A 14,792-nucleotide genomic window follows, 5' to 3' on the forward strand; every position below is an offset into this window, starting at 1 on the left:
TTTTTTAGATGTGGTATACTTTTTTTATAATAGTTTGTACGAGATTTATCTATTTGAGATTTGTACAAATTCTTTATGAGAAAAAAATGCCTACACATTGTTCATAATATGGACTAGTTTCTCAATCTTTCTTTGTGCATGGTATATATTTGTATATATATTGGACAGTCCAGGATGTTTATGCTTTAATTGCGTATATATAATGAAAAACTCTATAAGCGGTCGATTTTGCATATCGTTTGTGCACGAATCTACTTAGCGTGTGTTGGGAATTTAGACCTTTTAAATTTACTTTTCAGGATCTACCATTTAGTGAAATATGAAGAAAAATAGAGAAATAATAACAACACAATAATTTATGTGAAAACTCTCAAAATATAAGAAAAATTACCACCAGATTCAAAGAAGAAAATACACTATATGAAAAATTATTACAATTACACAATTTTTCTCATAACCTGAAATGACACCTACAAAGTTTTTCCACTAATAAAACTTTAACTCTCACATCTTTCCCTTTTATAAGAAAAGACCAACAGATAAATTTTACTAGAGTCACAAATTACGAATTAAGCTTATGATTTGATATACTTTATCATGAGGTTAAGTCTCTTTTTTATAGATTATGGGCTTTGGCTTCCTTTACAAATCCTATCAGTGTGGGACTCCAAAAAGAGAACAAACCCAATAGCGGGACGTTTTTGTGGAAGAGAAAATTGGCATTTTAGGATGCTGGGCGGATGAGGAAAAACAAAGCATGTTGCATAGGATTTGAAAAACAAACAGAACGCTAGGTGGGAGAGGAAAATGAAACGGTGCGTTTTGAGATACTGCACGTACCCTTTTCCTTACCTTCCTTCACTTCAGCAGAGTTCAATTCCAGTCGCTACAAAATTACAAATGCACGTTACCTTTCTTCACTTCAATGCTTCCTCTAACAGCCTAGCTTGCCTCTAGATCCCTTTGGCATGCCTAATCAATCGAGGTGGTGGCGGCGAAGTATGCCACAAATTAAGGTGTCAACGACTCTACCCTCTATAATCCTAACCCTAGCTAAGAGAAAAACACATTTGAGAGATCCAAAGATTTCTTAATTAAATGCGATTTTTCTTTTGGTGACCAATTATACATGATGATCAAGGTGTCTCAACGTTTGACCATAACATGATGCATGCAAACCAAGGAGGGAATGCCGCCCATCATGTGTGCCCCAAATTTGTTAGAAATTGTCTTTATTAAAAAATAAATAAAACTGAAATAAAATCCATTCTCAGCCATCATCTTGTTTTAATTAATTCTTATATATAGTTTGGAAGCTAAATTCATCTCAATTTATTATTAAAATTTTTTTAAATTTTAATACAAAATATAATAAACAAGTCAACTTTTTCAAATCTCAAAATAATAATAATAATAAATAATAATATTCTAATAATATTTTATCATTTCAATTCAACTCAACTCAACTAATTTAACATCCATCTAAACTTTAGAAAGCCCGACTTCTCAAACTCGCATCATCCAAAAGCTAGCTCTAGTATATTTTTGGATCCTTATCAGCACAATACCTAGTTTTGTCAAAAGCAAAGCCTCAGAAGTGTTAAATTAAAAATTGAGAAATGTTATACACTTTTTTTTTTTTGGCCATCATTATCTAATCTGACGTTAAGTACGATCTAAATTGAAAATTCATCTCAATATATTTAGTCTCATTATTTTAATTCATCTCATTTTATTATTATTCTCGTAAAAGGGCATTTTGTCCACAAGGTCGTCTGTTTGTAGCATTGCTGATAGAATAATGATACTCAACCAGCTGATATACCATTCGTTTACTACTTAAATATATAATAAAAAATAAAAATAAAAGAATGACAAAACAGTACTATAAAAATTATTTTAAAAATGTTTTTTTTATTTGCGAGTGGTAAACTGATGTAAACTTGTACTGCTTGTTGATATATAATTGGCACAGTATTCTTAGCTGGACGTAGTAAACTTCTTTCCATATCTTGTCAACCACGCAATACTATAAAAGAAATTAAAATATGTTATTAATAATAGAATAATATTAGATATAATTTTAAGATGTGTAAATATTATAAACTTTTTTTAAAAAAATGAGATTCATCATTAAAAAAATATTTTTTTTATATAGATCTCAGATTTATCATTTTTTTCTAATAAAGGATATGAAACTTGCACATCACATAACTATAGATATCATTTCTCTTAATAATTTCAATTATTAGAGATATTATTTTATTTTAAGATTAAAGATCAATAGATGATCATATCGGCTGATTTTTTTTTTATTTTTTTTATGGAGTCCTTCTATTTATTATCTTTATACTACACATCACACTTTATTTTTTATTTTTTGTTTGTCTTATTCTTGCTAAACTAAAGAAATTCTTGTACTCAGGATTATCCATACACCACATATTTAATAAAAAATATATATATATAGTGTAGAGATAATGAATAGAAAATAATATTCATCATCTCCACATACCACATACTATCTTTTTTTTTTTTTTACAAAATATGTAGTATATAAATAATGAGTAAAAAAATTAAATAAATTTAAATAGAATAAAAAAATTAAAAAAAAATTGTGTTGTGTGCAGAAATGATAAATAACAAAACTCTTCTCTAATAATACTCAATCTTCTATCAATATAATATGTGATGTGTGTGAATGATGTATAATAAAATTCATTTTAATAAAAATATCGAGTTAAATAAAATAAAATATAAAATAAAGAAAAAAATTGATGATGATATTTATGGCCATCACTATCTAGCCGATACACCCACTCCCACCGGTTGCCCACGTGGCACACAATTTGAAAAGTAGCAGCGTTTACAAACGATTATTTGGAATAAGATCTCACGTTGAAATAGCTATACAGTTACAGTAATATTTAAAATAATTTTTAAATTTGAAAGAAACTATTCATTCATAAAATCTATTTTATATTTTTTTTCTCTCATTTTAATATCAATTATTTCTCTCTCCATTTTAAATGACAATTGAAAAAAATATAATTAGAATACAATTACTAATTAATATATAATATTATGAATAGTAAAATATGATAAAATAAAATAAATTCATAATTTAAAAAATTTTCAAAATTTTCAAAATTATTAATTACTTATTACTATATAATGAATAAATGGATATAATCAAATGTGGAGATTTGATGTGAATAGTCAAAGTTAAATTCATCTTATATTATTTTATTGTCATATAATGAACAAATGGCTATTCCAATGTAGAAACTTATGTGAATGTAATAGCTAAATGCTAAATTCATCTTGCATTCATAAAAAATATACTTTAACTTTAGCTAATCCAATGAGAGTGCTCTTAGACCGTTAACTTCTTGTCCAGTGAAACAAAAAGCTCTCTGCATCCACAGCGGTCTTCTCAGAAGTAGTAGGAAACGATGGATTTCAAGTATGCGTTCACCGAAGAAGAGATGGCCGTCAATGAAAGCGTCGCTGCCTCGGGTTCCCAAATGCCTACGCGTGGCTCTGCCGCAACCGCCGTGTCGCTCCCTAAAGCCGTGGCCCTCCTTTCACTTGCATACTTGCAGTCTGGAGCAAGATGAGGTAAGAAGATGACCTTATTCTGACCTCCAATTGGTTTATTGGAAAAAGCAGAAAAACTAGAAAATGTGATAGGAATCTGAATTATTGGTTGCATAATGTCCATCTCTTGGTTGCCTGAAAATGGCAACACTCGGTCTTTAGTAGGGCTGCAAATGGTTTGGTTCGGTCCGGTCTGACGATGGACCGAATATTTTTGGTTCATCATTTTTTCGGACCGGACTGATACCGGTCTAGTCGGTCCGGCCTATTTTTTTATTTCTTTTAAATAATTAATAAAAAAAATATTTAAAATACTAAATTAAATTAAATGACTTATTAATGTGGATTATGTAACAAATTCAATAAAAAAAATATTTTATATGGTCTATGATAATAAATTAGATGAAAATTATACTATTAATTTATATAATTACTATATAATTAACTAATTGATATTATATATTAGTTAATTCATAGAATATTAACAAGTGTTAATAACATATTTAAAATTTTATATTGTTAATAGTGATAGATTAGATGATGATATATAAAAAATATTGTTAATTTAAGAATATTAACAAGTATTATTAATATATTTAAAATTTATATTGTTAATTGTACAATTATTATATATAAAATATATATTTTTTTATTTTTTATTATGTCCAGTCCGGAAAAATCCTGAACCATGGACCGGATCGAAACTTTTCGATCCTCTAAAATGTGGACCGGACCGGACCAGTCTAAGTCTCGGTCCGGACCAAAACGGTAGGTCCGTTCGGTCCGACCGGACCGTTTATCACCCCTAGTCTTTAGATATGGACAAAAGGTCATTATAATTTCTAGATTTCCCTGGAAATTCAAATTCTTGAGGTCTGTAATGTTTAATGAATTATGGGTTCCTCTGTTGAAATTAAAGGAAGAAAATTCTCAAACACTTGGAAGGCCACCAGACAAAATGCAACATGAAGATGATAGTTTACATTTTGATGAGCTGTCAAATACAATTTATTTATTTGTTATTCTATTATTTGATTCTTTATACTATAAATAGCTGCTACACATAACAAATCAGACATAATGTTGATTCACATAATTATTTTCTACGTTCCATACTCCTTCTCTACCTTCTTCTATATTCTGTTATTCTTTTGTCCTCTGCATATGCTCGAGGCAATTACTTCTCCTTTTACCTTGTGATTGTATCATTCTTAATATGGTATCAGAGCAATGACAAAAAACACAAATCATCCAAGCACTCAAAAAATGAGAACAATCATCACCATCCCGCTAGCCCCTATTACATTCAACCTGGAGAGGGAGCCTCATCTCCCTTGATTCCTGATTTACTTACCACAAAAAACTATGTAACCTGGGCAAGAACGATGCGCCGTGCTCTCAATATAAAAAACAAACTTAGATTTATTGATGGTATAATCACCAAGCCAACACTCACTTTTGATCTCTTTTCGCACCATGGGAGCGCTGCAATGATATGCTCATAGCATGGATTCAACATTCGGTTAGCTTAGAACATTGGTCGAGCATTGCGCACGCAGATACTGCCGAGAGCGTTTGGAGTGATCTTCAAGAGAGATTCTCCATTCAAAACACCCCTCGGATCTTCCAAATTACCAAATCCATTTCATCATCAACACAGGACACTGCTTCCGCCAGCCAATATTATAACACACTTAAAGTATTTTGGGATGAACTTGAGATTTACGAACCCATGCCTACCTGCAATTGTGGAGCTATCAAAACCATGCTGGGCTACAACCATCGTAACAAGGTGATGCAATTTTTTGTTGGACTTGATGATTCTTATGACTCTGTCCGTGCTCAAATCTTACTACATGACCCACTACCTGCTCTCAATCGAGTTCTGTCTCTGGTTCAACAAGAGGAACGACGTCGCCAACTCCATTCCGCGTCCTCACCGCTAGCCATGATAGCTGAGGGACTAGATCCTTGCAACTCGACCACCAATCGTAGAGAACGTCTTTTTTGCTCTCACTGCAACGTACCAGGCCACTCACTGGAGCGTTACTTCAAAGCAAATCCCAATCTTCCAGTGTGCTCACATTGCCGCATACCTAGTCACACCAAGGATAAATGCTACATATTGAATGGATTCCCTCCTGTTCACAAGAACCACTCAAAATTTAAATCCTCAACTAACCAATCTTCTCTTGCGTAGGAGGAAATTATCAATGGTCCGCCTATTACTTGAGAGCAGTATAACCATATCCTTGCCTTACTCCATTCTCCTCATGGCGATGCCAACACGCGTGCAGCAAATACTGCACATACCAGTCCACCACCTATCTTTGGTATTTTCTTTTTTGATACAGCACACACACACGACTCAATATTGAAAAGCCAAACATCCTGGATTATAGACATGAGCGGTACAGATCATATGATCTGTAGCCCCAAATTCTTCACCCATAATATCACTTCAATTTCTGGCATGATCAAACTTCCCAATGGATCTACCACCGCTGCTACACACATTGGTGATATGCACTTATCACCTCATCTAATTATTTGTTGTGTGTTATGTGTGCCTGATTTTTCTTTTAATTTCATTTTTTCCAAATCCTTGACACATCACACTAATTGTTGTTTGTTGTTTTTCTCCAATTCTTGCTATATCCAAGACCTTTCATTATGGATGACGATTGGAGTGGGGATGGTGCATGATGGCTTATATCACTTACAACTGTCCAGACCCAAACCAACTACTCTACAATGTCATTTTCATACTTTGTTTCCTTCAATTTTCGTTAATCACACTACTGCTTCCAAGTTTGATAAATTCACATTGTGGCATTATAGACTTGGACATAGCTCCATGGCTCAATATATATTGCATGATGTTCATTCTAGTTCCAATCATTCGGATCAATCCAAATTAATTTGTGATATGTCCCCTCTTGCAAAACAACATAGACTGTCATTTCCAGATGCAGAATCCAAAGCCAAAAAGACATTTGATGTCATTTCAGTCGACATTTGGGAACTAACCAAACACAATCATACAATGGCGCTAAATACTTTCTTACCATTGTCGACAAATTTACAAGGTGCACCTGGCTTTATCTACTTAAAACAAAATCTGAGGCTAGAGGCTCTCTTTAAAATTTTTTCTCTCTTATTGAAACCCAATTTAGCACTAAAATCAAAGTCATTCGGTCTAATAACGGCATTGAATTCCAGATACCAAATTTTTATGACTCCAAAGGTGTTGTGCACCAAACAACATGTGTTGCCACACCTCAACAAAATGCACTTACCAAATGCAAGCACCAACACATACTTAACGTGGCATGTGCCCTCAAATTCTAGTCAGGATTACCACTTCAATATTGGTTTGATTTTGTTACCACTGCAATATACTTAATTAATCGGACACCTACTCCAACACTCAATTACAAAACCCCATTTGAAATTCTTTATCAAACAAAGCCATCTTACTCCCATTTTAAAATTTTTGGATGTCTTTGCTTTGCCTCCACCTTATCCCATGCTAGAACCAAATTCGAACCTCGAGCTCAAAAATGCTTGTTTCTTGGCTATCCATAAGGAGTCAAAGGCTACAAATGATTGGACCTCACAACTCAGTAAATATTCCTCTCTTGAGATGTCATCTTCCATTAAGAAATATTCCCTCCCAAACAACAAAACCAAACTACACCTGTGTCATCCACTTTCATTCACACACCTTCACCTTCATTTTCATTTTTAAACCCTCATGAATCCATTGACCATATTGACACATCATACAATCCATCCCCATCATTTGTTCCTAATCCCGCAACCCATACGAACACACCAGCCTCATCTTCCATTCATGACTCGATAAACAATCCACCAACCTCACCTTCTCACATTCCAAATGATCATACCGGCAAAATAACACTACTTCTGACCATGATGAGCCTTCTCAAGTTCTTCGAAAATCAACTCGACAAAGAAAGGCCCCTGCGTTCCTCCATGAATACCATTGTCAACAAGCCATCGCCACTGGTCCTCACCAATCAGCATCCTCAATGATTGCTTCTGGATCCTCCTCTCCATCAGGTATGAAAGTCTATTTTCCCCTTTCTGCTGTTTTGTCTTATGAATCATTGTCTCCTCAGTTTTGGGCATTCACCACATCAGTTTCCATAAATACTGAACCAACATCCTATACACAAGCTATTCAACAGCCAATCTGGTTTGAAGCCATGGATCAGGAACTTGCTGCCCTCGAGCTCAATAGGACTTGGACCATAGTTGATTTACCTCCAAGCAAGAGACCAATTGAATGCAAATGGATTTACAAGCTCAAATTCAAGGCTAATGGATCGGTTGAAAGAGTTAAGGCTCGGTTAGTCGCTAAGGGTTTCACCCAATGCAAAGGTATCGACTTTCATGATACTTTTTCACCAGTTGCTAAAATTGTTTCAATTCATTGTCTCTTAGCAGTGGCTGCCATCAAAGGGTGGGAACTACAACAACTCAATAATGCCTTCTTGTATGGCTAGCTAGCTGAAGAAATTTACATGAAGCCACTCCCCAGTCATTTTGCAGCCAAAACTACTCAAGTTTGCCGATTGCAAAAAAGCTTGTATGGGCTGCGACAGGCGTCCTGTCAATGGAACACCAAATTGGTTTCATCTCTAGCTAAATTTGGTTTTGTCTAGTCAGAGGCGGATTATAGCCTCTTCACCAAGTGCACTCCTACTTCATTCATCTCACTATTCGTGTATGTCGATGATATTATTCTCATGAGCTCAGACACCAATTCAAGCAATGATGTTAAGCAATTTTTGGAGACCAAATTTCGCATAAAAAATCTAGGTGTATTGCGGTACTTCCTTGGCATGGAAATAGGTCGAACACAAGCTGGAATTCAACTTTGTCAGCGCAAGTATGCATTGGATATCCTTGCTGAAACTGGCATCTTAGCAGCCAAGCCATCTCCCTTACCAATGGAACCAAACATCAAGCTCAAATGGGATGAAGGTGAAAGTTTTCATGACCCAGCACTTTACAGAAAATTGGTTGGAAAGTTGCTTTATTTGGCTAACATGCGACCTGATTTGAGCTATAATGTTAACTTGTTAAGTCAGTTTATGGATACCCCAAGAGTGTCACATTATGATGCAGTTCTTAAAATTCTCAAATACATTAAGGGAACCCCAAGGCAGGGCATTTTTCTTCATGCTAATTCCATCATGGAACTTGTCGCATATTCCGACGCAAATTGGGCAAATTGCCCAGACACTCGTCGCTCCACCATAGGGTTTTGCGTATTCATTGGAAATTCTCTAGTTTCCTGGAAGTCGAAAAAATAGAACACAATTTCGCAATCCTTTGCTGAATCAAAATACAGAGGTATGGCTGCTGTTGTTTGTGAACTCACTTGGATTCGCTACCTACTCACAGATTTACGCATCACCATCGAAACACCAGCTATTATGTACTGTGATAACCTCGCTGCCATGCATATTGCTACGAATCCGGTATTCCACGAACGCATGAAGCACATCAAACTAAATTGCCATCTGGTTCATGACAAAATTGCAGTGGGACAAGTAAAAACTGCTCATGTGTTTTCCTCAGCTCAATTGGCAGATCTGCTCACCAAGCCATTGCACTCACCAACCTTCAATCGACTATTGCTCAAGATGGGAGTCATCAATGTGTAATCTCCATCTTGCGGGGAATGTTGAAATTAAAGGAAGAAAATTCTCAAACACTTGAAAGGCCACTAGACTAAACGCAACATGAAGATGATAGTTTACATTTTGATGAGCTATCAAATACAATTCATTTATTTGTTATTTTGTTATTTGATTCTTTGTACTATAAATAGCTGCTGTACATAACAAATTAGACATAACGTTGATTCACAGAATTATTCGTTACGTTCCATACTCCTTCTCTACCTTCCTCAATTTTTTGTTATTCTTCTGTCCTCTGCATATGCTCGAGGCAGTTACTTCTCCTTTTACCTTGTGATTGTATCATTCTTAATATCCTCATAAATTGCGAAATTTTGGATCAGAAATGCTACTCAAGTAATAACTTTTGCTATAATTTCAAACCCTGAAGTCAAGAATATTAATTGAACTTCATGTTTTGAATGAGGTTATTGTGGTATCTTAAAATCCATAATTTATTCTTTATTCTGGACTTTATGATATCTTTTGGTTTTTCAAGCAAAGAGAACAAGGGAGTTGGTATCTTGTGGTCTATTTTATTTTTCCTCCCAAGGATTACATTATTTTGGATTTGAAGGGCGGCCACTCCACTATCCATAGCCCCATTAAACAGTACCATAGAGTGCAAACACCCTGCATATGTTATTTCTTTGTTTTATCACAATTTCATAGTGTTTGAAATTCTTCCAGCACCCTTACATTCTAGGATTTCTCAAACAACCCTCATCTCCCATTAGAGATTTTTCCGTCTGGTTTGCTTTCAATACTAAAATTCAAAACTTTGAAAACTTTAAAAACCTCACATCTTATCATTACAACTTTCTCAAATTTTTACATAAAATAAAATAAACAATTCAAAATTTTCAAATATCAAAACAAAAATAATATTAAAAATATATTCTAACAATTTTTTATTCAATTTTTTAACTTTAATCTCAACTCATCTCATCTCTAAAAACAAATGAGGATGGGAAGCGCGTTCTGAGGGGCCATACCCCCTCTATTCCTCCTCCACTCGTCTTTGACTCTCTATGCTTGAGAGTGATCTATAAATCATTATATCTTGTCATTAAATTGTTATATATCTCGTTCTTAAATTGCAACAAAAATTACATACATATATATATATACACTAGTGAGGAGCTACGTGCAAGGCACGTATGCCCTTGCACATAGCACCTAAAGCCCTGATATGCAGAGAAAGAAATTAAAAAAAATAAATGAATAGTAAGTAGCTTTAAAGATTATTAAAAGAATAGTAAATAGTAAATATCACTACATTTTAAGATTTCATCCAAATTTTACATAACCCTAACTTTCTTTCTCTTCTCTCTCTTTTTCCTTTTTCTCCTTCAACGCCGACCCTCACCATTTTCTCCAACATGCATCTCTCTCTCTCTCTCCCTCCCTCCTTCCATCTCTGTCTCGCTCTCCTTATCGAAAGCTTGAAGACCAAAATTATCCCGAGCCCTTCCACTGTGTCACTCAGTTCTCGACGAAGAACAATCGAAAGCCTGTAGAAAATAAAAAAAAATAGCCTCTGATTTCAACATAGACGACGAAAATGGCAGCCATTGCGTCTGGGTCTAAGGATGTCTTAGATCTACACATATTACCGATGGTTTTTCAATTTGGTTTGTTTTGGTATACATCGGTATGTCAGTGTAAATATGTGTATGATGTATGTAGTGAGTTTATACAAATTTAAAGGGATATTTTTTAGATCTACATTGTTTCTTTGAGATCTAAACATATCTTTGTCTGGGGTCCTCAAAACAAATTTTTTTTTTTTTTTTTTTCTGATTTCCTTTCATCTCTCCCTCTCTCTGTGTCTATTTCTTTGTTAGAAATTTTCTTTGTGAATCCTTAGAAATTTGAAGAGATTTGTTTGGTACAAATCCGAGTGATATTTTTTGTAATGGTGTGAGAAAAATCGGACTGATATTTTTTGTAATGGTTTTTTTTTGTACAAATCTGACTGGTTATGATGTTCACTCACCATGCACGAAAATATGATGAATATCTTATTTTGTTGTTTAGATCTACACATATTACCGATAGTTTTTTAATTTGGTTTGTTTTCGTGTATATAGGTATAATTTTTTTACTCAACTTGTAGAAATTTCAACATCTCACGGAATGTGTTTGGGTTTGGTTTGTATTTGAATTTGAATTTTTTTTACTCATACCTAGCCTCTACTGGTTGCCGTTGGATCGTGTATATGGGTATTTTTTTTTTGTGAATCTTTAGAAATTTCAATAGATTGTATTTAGCTTTTGTTTTGTACAAATCTGTGATTTTGTGATTGACAATGATGGCTGTGATTTTGTGATGGTTTACGGTGAGGTTGTGTTGTGCTTAGGTTGCTGTGACAAAGATAATTGTTGTGAGGTTGAACAGATAATATAAGTGGAAAAAGAAGTATCAAACAAAACTAATAGGCTTCGGTGTTGGTATTTTGTGGTTTCTCGATAGGGCGCCTACGAAGGCGAAATAGAGAGTGAAAGTGGAGAGCAAAGGAAAGAGAATAGAGATGAAAGAGAAAATATTGAGAGGGAAAAAGGGACAAAACAAGGCTCGTTTCTCATCTTCTTGTAGTAAGAAATAGTGCTTTCACATTCTATCAAGACATTTATATCCTTGCAAAAACGGATACAAAATAATAAAGTAACAGGACAAAAAAGACACAACACACATGTACGGAACAAACACAGAAGGACAAGAAAATGACTATTCATTACTGTTCATGCAAGATAGCCTCTTATATAATAGAAGATAGATATATATATATATATAACTATTTTTAATTTAAAATAAATATGATGTACCAATTAATATGTAAATCTCTTTTTAGACCAAGTATTTCTGTAGACATAACAAACAACATCATCAATTCCAGAACATAATTAAGCTAGTTGGTTCCTAACCCGCCTTCAAGTTCAAGACATAGATTTCCTCCGCCTGGGAGGAGTCCGACCTCTCATCAACTTGGTTTTCATGTCCAATGGCGTTTCCCGCCCTAACCTTGCCTCCACTTCAACTTGTTTCATTTTCTCAATTTCATTAACACTCTTGAGTGAAGGCATTCCAAACTTCTTCCACTTGAAAAACCCCTTCTTCTCTGTAAGCCTCTCAATTTGAGCTTGCATGGAATTGCACTGGCTTTGAAGCCAAAAAACATCTTCCTTCAACCTCTTTATCTCCATTTGTTGAGTTTTCATTTCACGCTTTGAATAGCACCGAGTCGGAGGTTCAAACCCTACGTTCGGGCTCCAGGTGCTAGTACTGAAGGAGCCACTCCAATCAATATGGCGATTGAGCTTGTTTTGCTCGGAGAAGAGTACTTGGATAACAGCTCGGACGGGCAAGCGTTCGTTTTGGGCAGCGTGGAGAGATGCTTCTGGTGACAATTTTCGACTATCAATTAGTCTGCAAAGACTCTTTCTTTCTTCCTTTGATGTCGCGGGATGTGCCTGCCAGAAAATAGGCCATGCACTATGCACTTTAGGATTCCACAATGCATATATAGGCATGCATGGAAGCGATGAACTAACAATGGATGAACAGGAATAACACAAAATGAGTATTTACATTTGTATGCAAATCAATTATATAATCATATATGCTGGATTATATAATAAGTCCCAGATGAGGTTCTTGTATTCTCTTTTTTGTAACTTTTTTTTTTGGTATAAATATTTCTTACCATGTATCATTTCTTACTAGAGAATCATACTAGCTGGATTAGGCAGTACTCTTATAAATGAAACTAAATTATAATCCGAAACTAAATTGTTCATTTCTGAACCCAAAAAAAGTAATCTGAAAATAAATTAACGAGAAAACTATATACTTAATCTACCAAAGGGATCTTACAAAACAACTGAAAATCAGAATGAATCTTAAAATGCAACCTACTTTGAGATAAGTATCAATGGCTCGGTATAACCCATCATCTGAGGCACGAGCATGGCCAGGGAGAGCTCCTGCAAGCTCAACCAACTCCGACAAGCTCATATTTGAATCAAGGGCGGCCTCAGCGAGATAACAATCCACGAGCTTTGCTACCTTAATCAAAGAAGCCCCCGTCTTAGCAGTTTCATCCAAATTCACAAACCTCTTCACCAGCCGAATAACGAGCTCCACATCCAGCAAAGTCCCACAAGTATGGCTGAACGATGGTATCATTAGCTCTTTCAGTGAAGCATCGTCAAGCTGCCATGAAATGCGTCTCTCAAGCTCCGCTATATACGTTGGCTCGACCCCAACCATGTTGGCGGTCCGGAGAAGGCGAAGAAGGAAGTTGCATGGGATGGAGTCCTTTTCAGGAGGGAGAACTCCTACTATGGTTTCCACGAAGAACCTTTTCTTCATCCATGAGGCCGTGACGCTTCCCGGAGATTCTTCCAAGTAATTTGTTTGGCCCTTTTGGGTGACGTCCCCGCCGGAGAGGTCAGGTAGCCATTTGGAGGCGTAGTGGGTGATTATGGAACCGATGAGGTCGTGCCGGACACCCTTGGCCTTAATGCTGGAGAGGGTTTTGACAAAGTAGTCCATGTCAAGGATACATGCATCGTCGAACCAGCATTCGGCCGAGAACTGAGATGATTTGGCAGGGGAAGTGACAGTTTCCGGCAAGGATAGCTTCTTCATTCTTGGTGCACAACTTGTGGCCGGTGGCTTTTTGAGGGAGTTGGTGTTAGATAGACGACCTGCAGGGGAAATACAGGATAAGAGGATATTTCGTATCTTCATTACGTGGGCTTACAGACATATGCGACAGACATATGGGAAAAAGGAAAAAATGTCATTTTTGTTCTCTGTGATCGTTTGGAACCGAAGAATCTCAGGACAAATATATTAAATAGAAAATGTCCCATCCCTTGGCATTTACGTACAAGATTCATTACCATACAGCCCAACACAGAAAGGGACCCAACAACTCTCCCTCTCTCTCTCTCTCTCAAGATTTTTCCCCTAGTACCTTCCTTACCAGAGCATCGGCCGTTCAGTGGCGGAGATATAATATTAAATAGATAAATCTCAAATAGATAAGTTTTGTTCAATCATTTTATAGGAAAAAAAAAACCCAACTTCAGAAAGTATAAATAAAACTTATTATATTTTAATGAAATCTACTTTGTACAAAATTTATTTACTCGAAACTTGTATTTGACATTACTATATTATAATATAAATATTTAATGTTGTTTGAAACTTTTTGTTTTTCATATATAATGTTTCTGATAGCATATATACTTTACACCTTAGAGCATTTTCAATGACTCATGTATTATACAATAAATATAAATTATTTGAATAATTGTTCAAAAAATGAGTTCTATCTTATTACGTAAAAGAAAATGTAAAATACAATTAACTTTAGTAATCCGATACATGTAGCGGGTGTTGTTCATCCTGTAAATTTTTTATTATTATTTATATTTAATTTATTCCCTCATTTTTTTTATTTTGAT

The 14,792-nt window shown here is 35.0% G+C and overlaps 2 protein-coding genes across 2 annotated transcripts; one reads left to right on the forward strand and one right to left on the reverse strand.

Moving 5' to 3' along the window:
* Positions 1-7,688: 7,688 nt before the first annotated feature.
* On the forward strand, positions 7,689-8,945 carry LOC109022121 (uncharacterized mitochondrial protein AtMg00810-like). Its single transcript, XM_019004926.2, has 2 exons — positions 7,689-8,007; positions 8,296-8,945. Exons 1-2 carry the CDS (start codon positions 7,689-7,691, stop codon positions 8,943-8,945), a joined length of 969 nt encoding a protein of 322 aa, XP_018860471.2.
* Positions 8,946-12,101: 3,156 nt separating this feature from the next.
* Positions 12,102-14,120, reverse strand: LOC109021454 (root phototropism protein 3-like). Its single transcript, XM_019004072.2, has 2 exons — positions 13,234-14,120; positions 12,102-12,788 (listed from the first exon to the last, which is right to left on the reverse strand). Exons 1-2 carry the CDS (start codon positions 14,068-14,070, stop codon positions 12,255-12,257), a joined length of 1,371 nt encoding a protein of 456 aa, XP_018859617.1. The 5' UTR covers positions 14,071-14,120; the 3' UTR covers positions 12,102-12,254.
* Between the last annotated feature and the right edge of the window lie 672 nt (positions 14,121-14,792).

The sequence above is a fragment of the Juglans regia genome, chromosome 12 (assembly GCF_001411555.2).
Source record: "Juglans regia cultivar Chandler chromosome 12, Walnut 2.0, whole genome shotgun sequence".
NCBI lineage: Eukaryota > Viridiplantae > Streptophyta > Magnoliopsida > Fagales > Juglandaceae > Juglans > Juglans regia.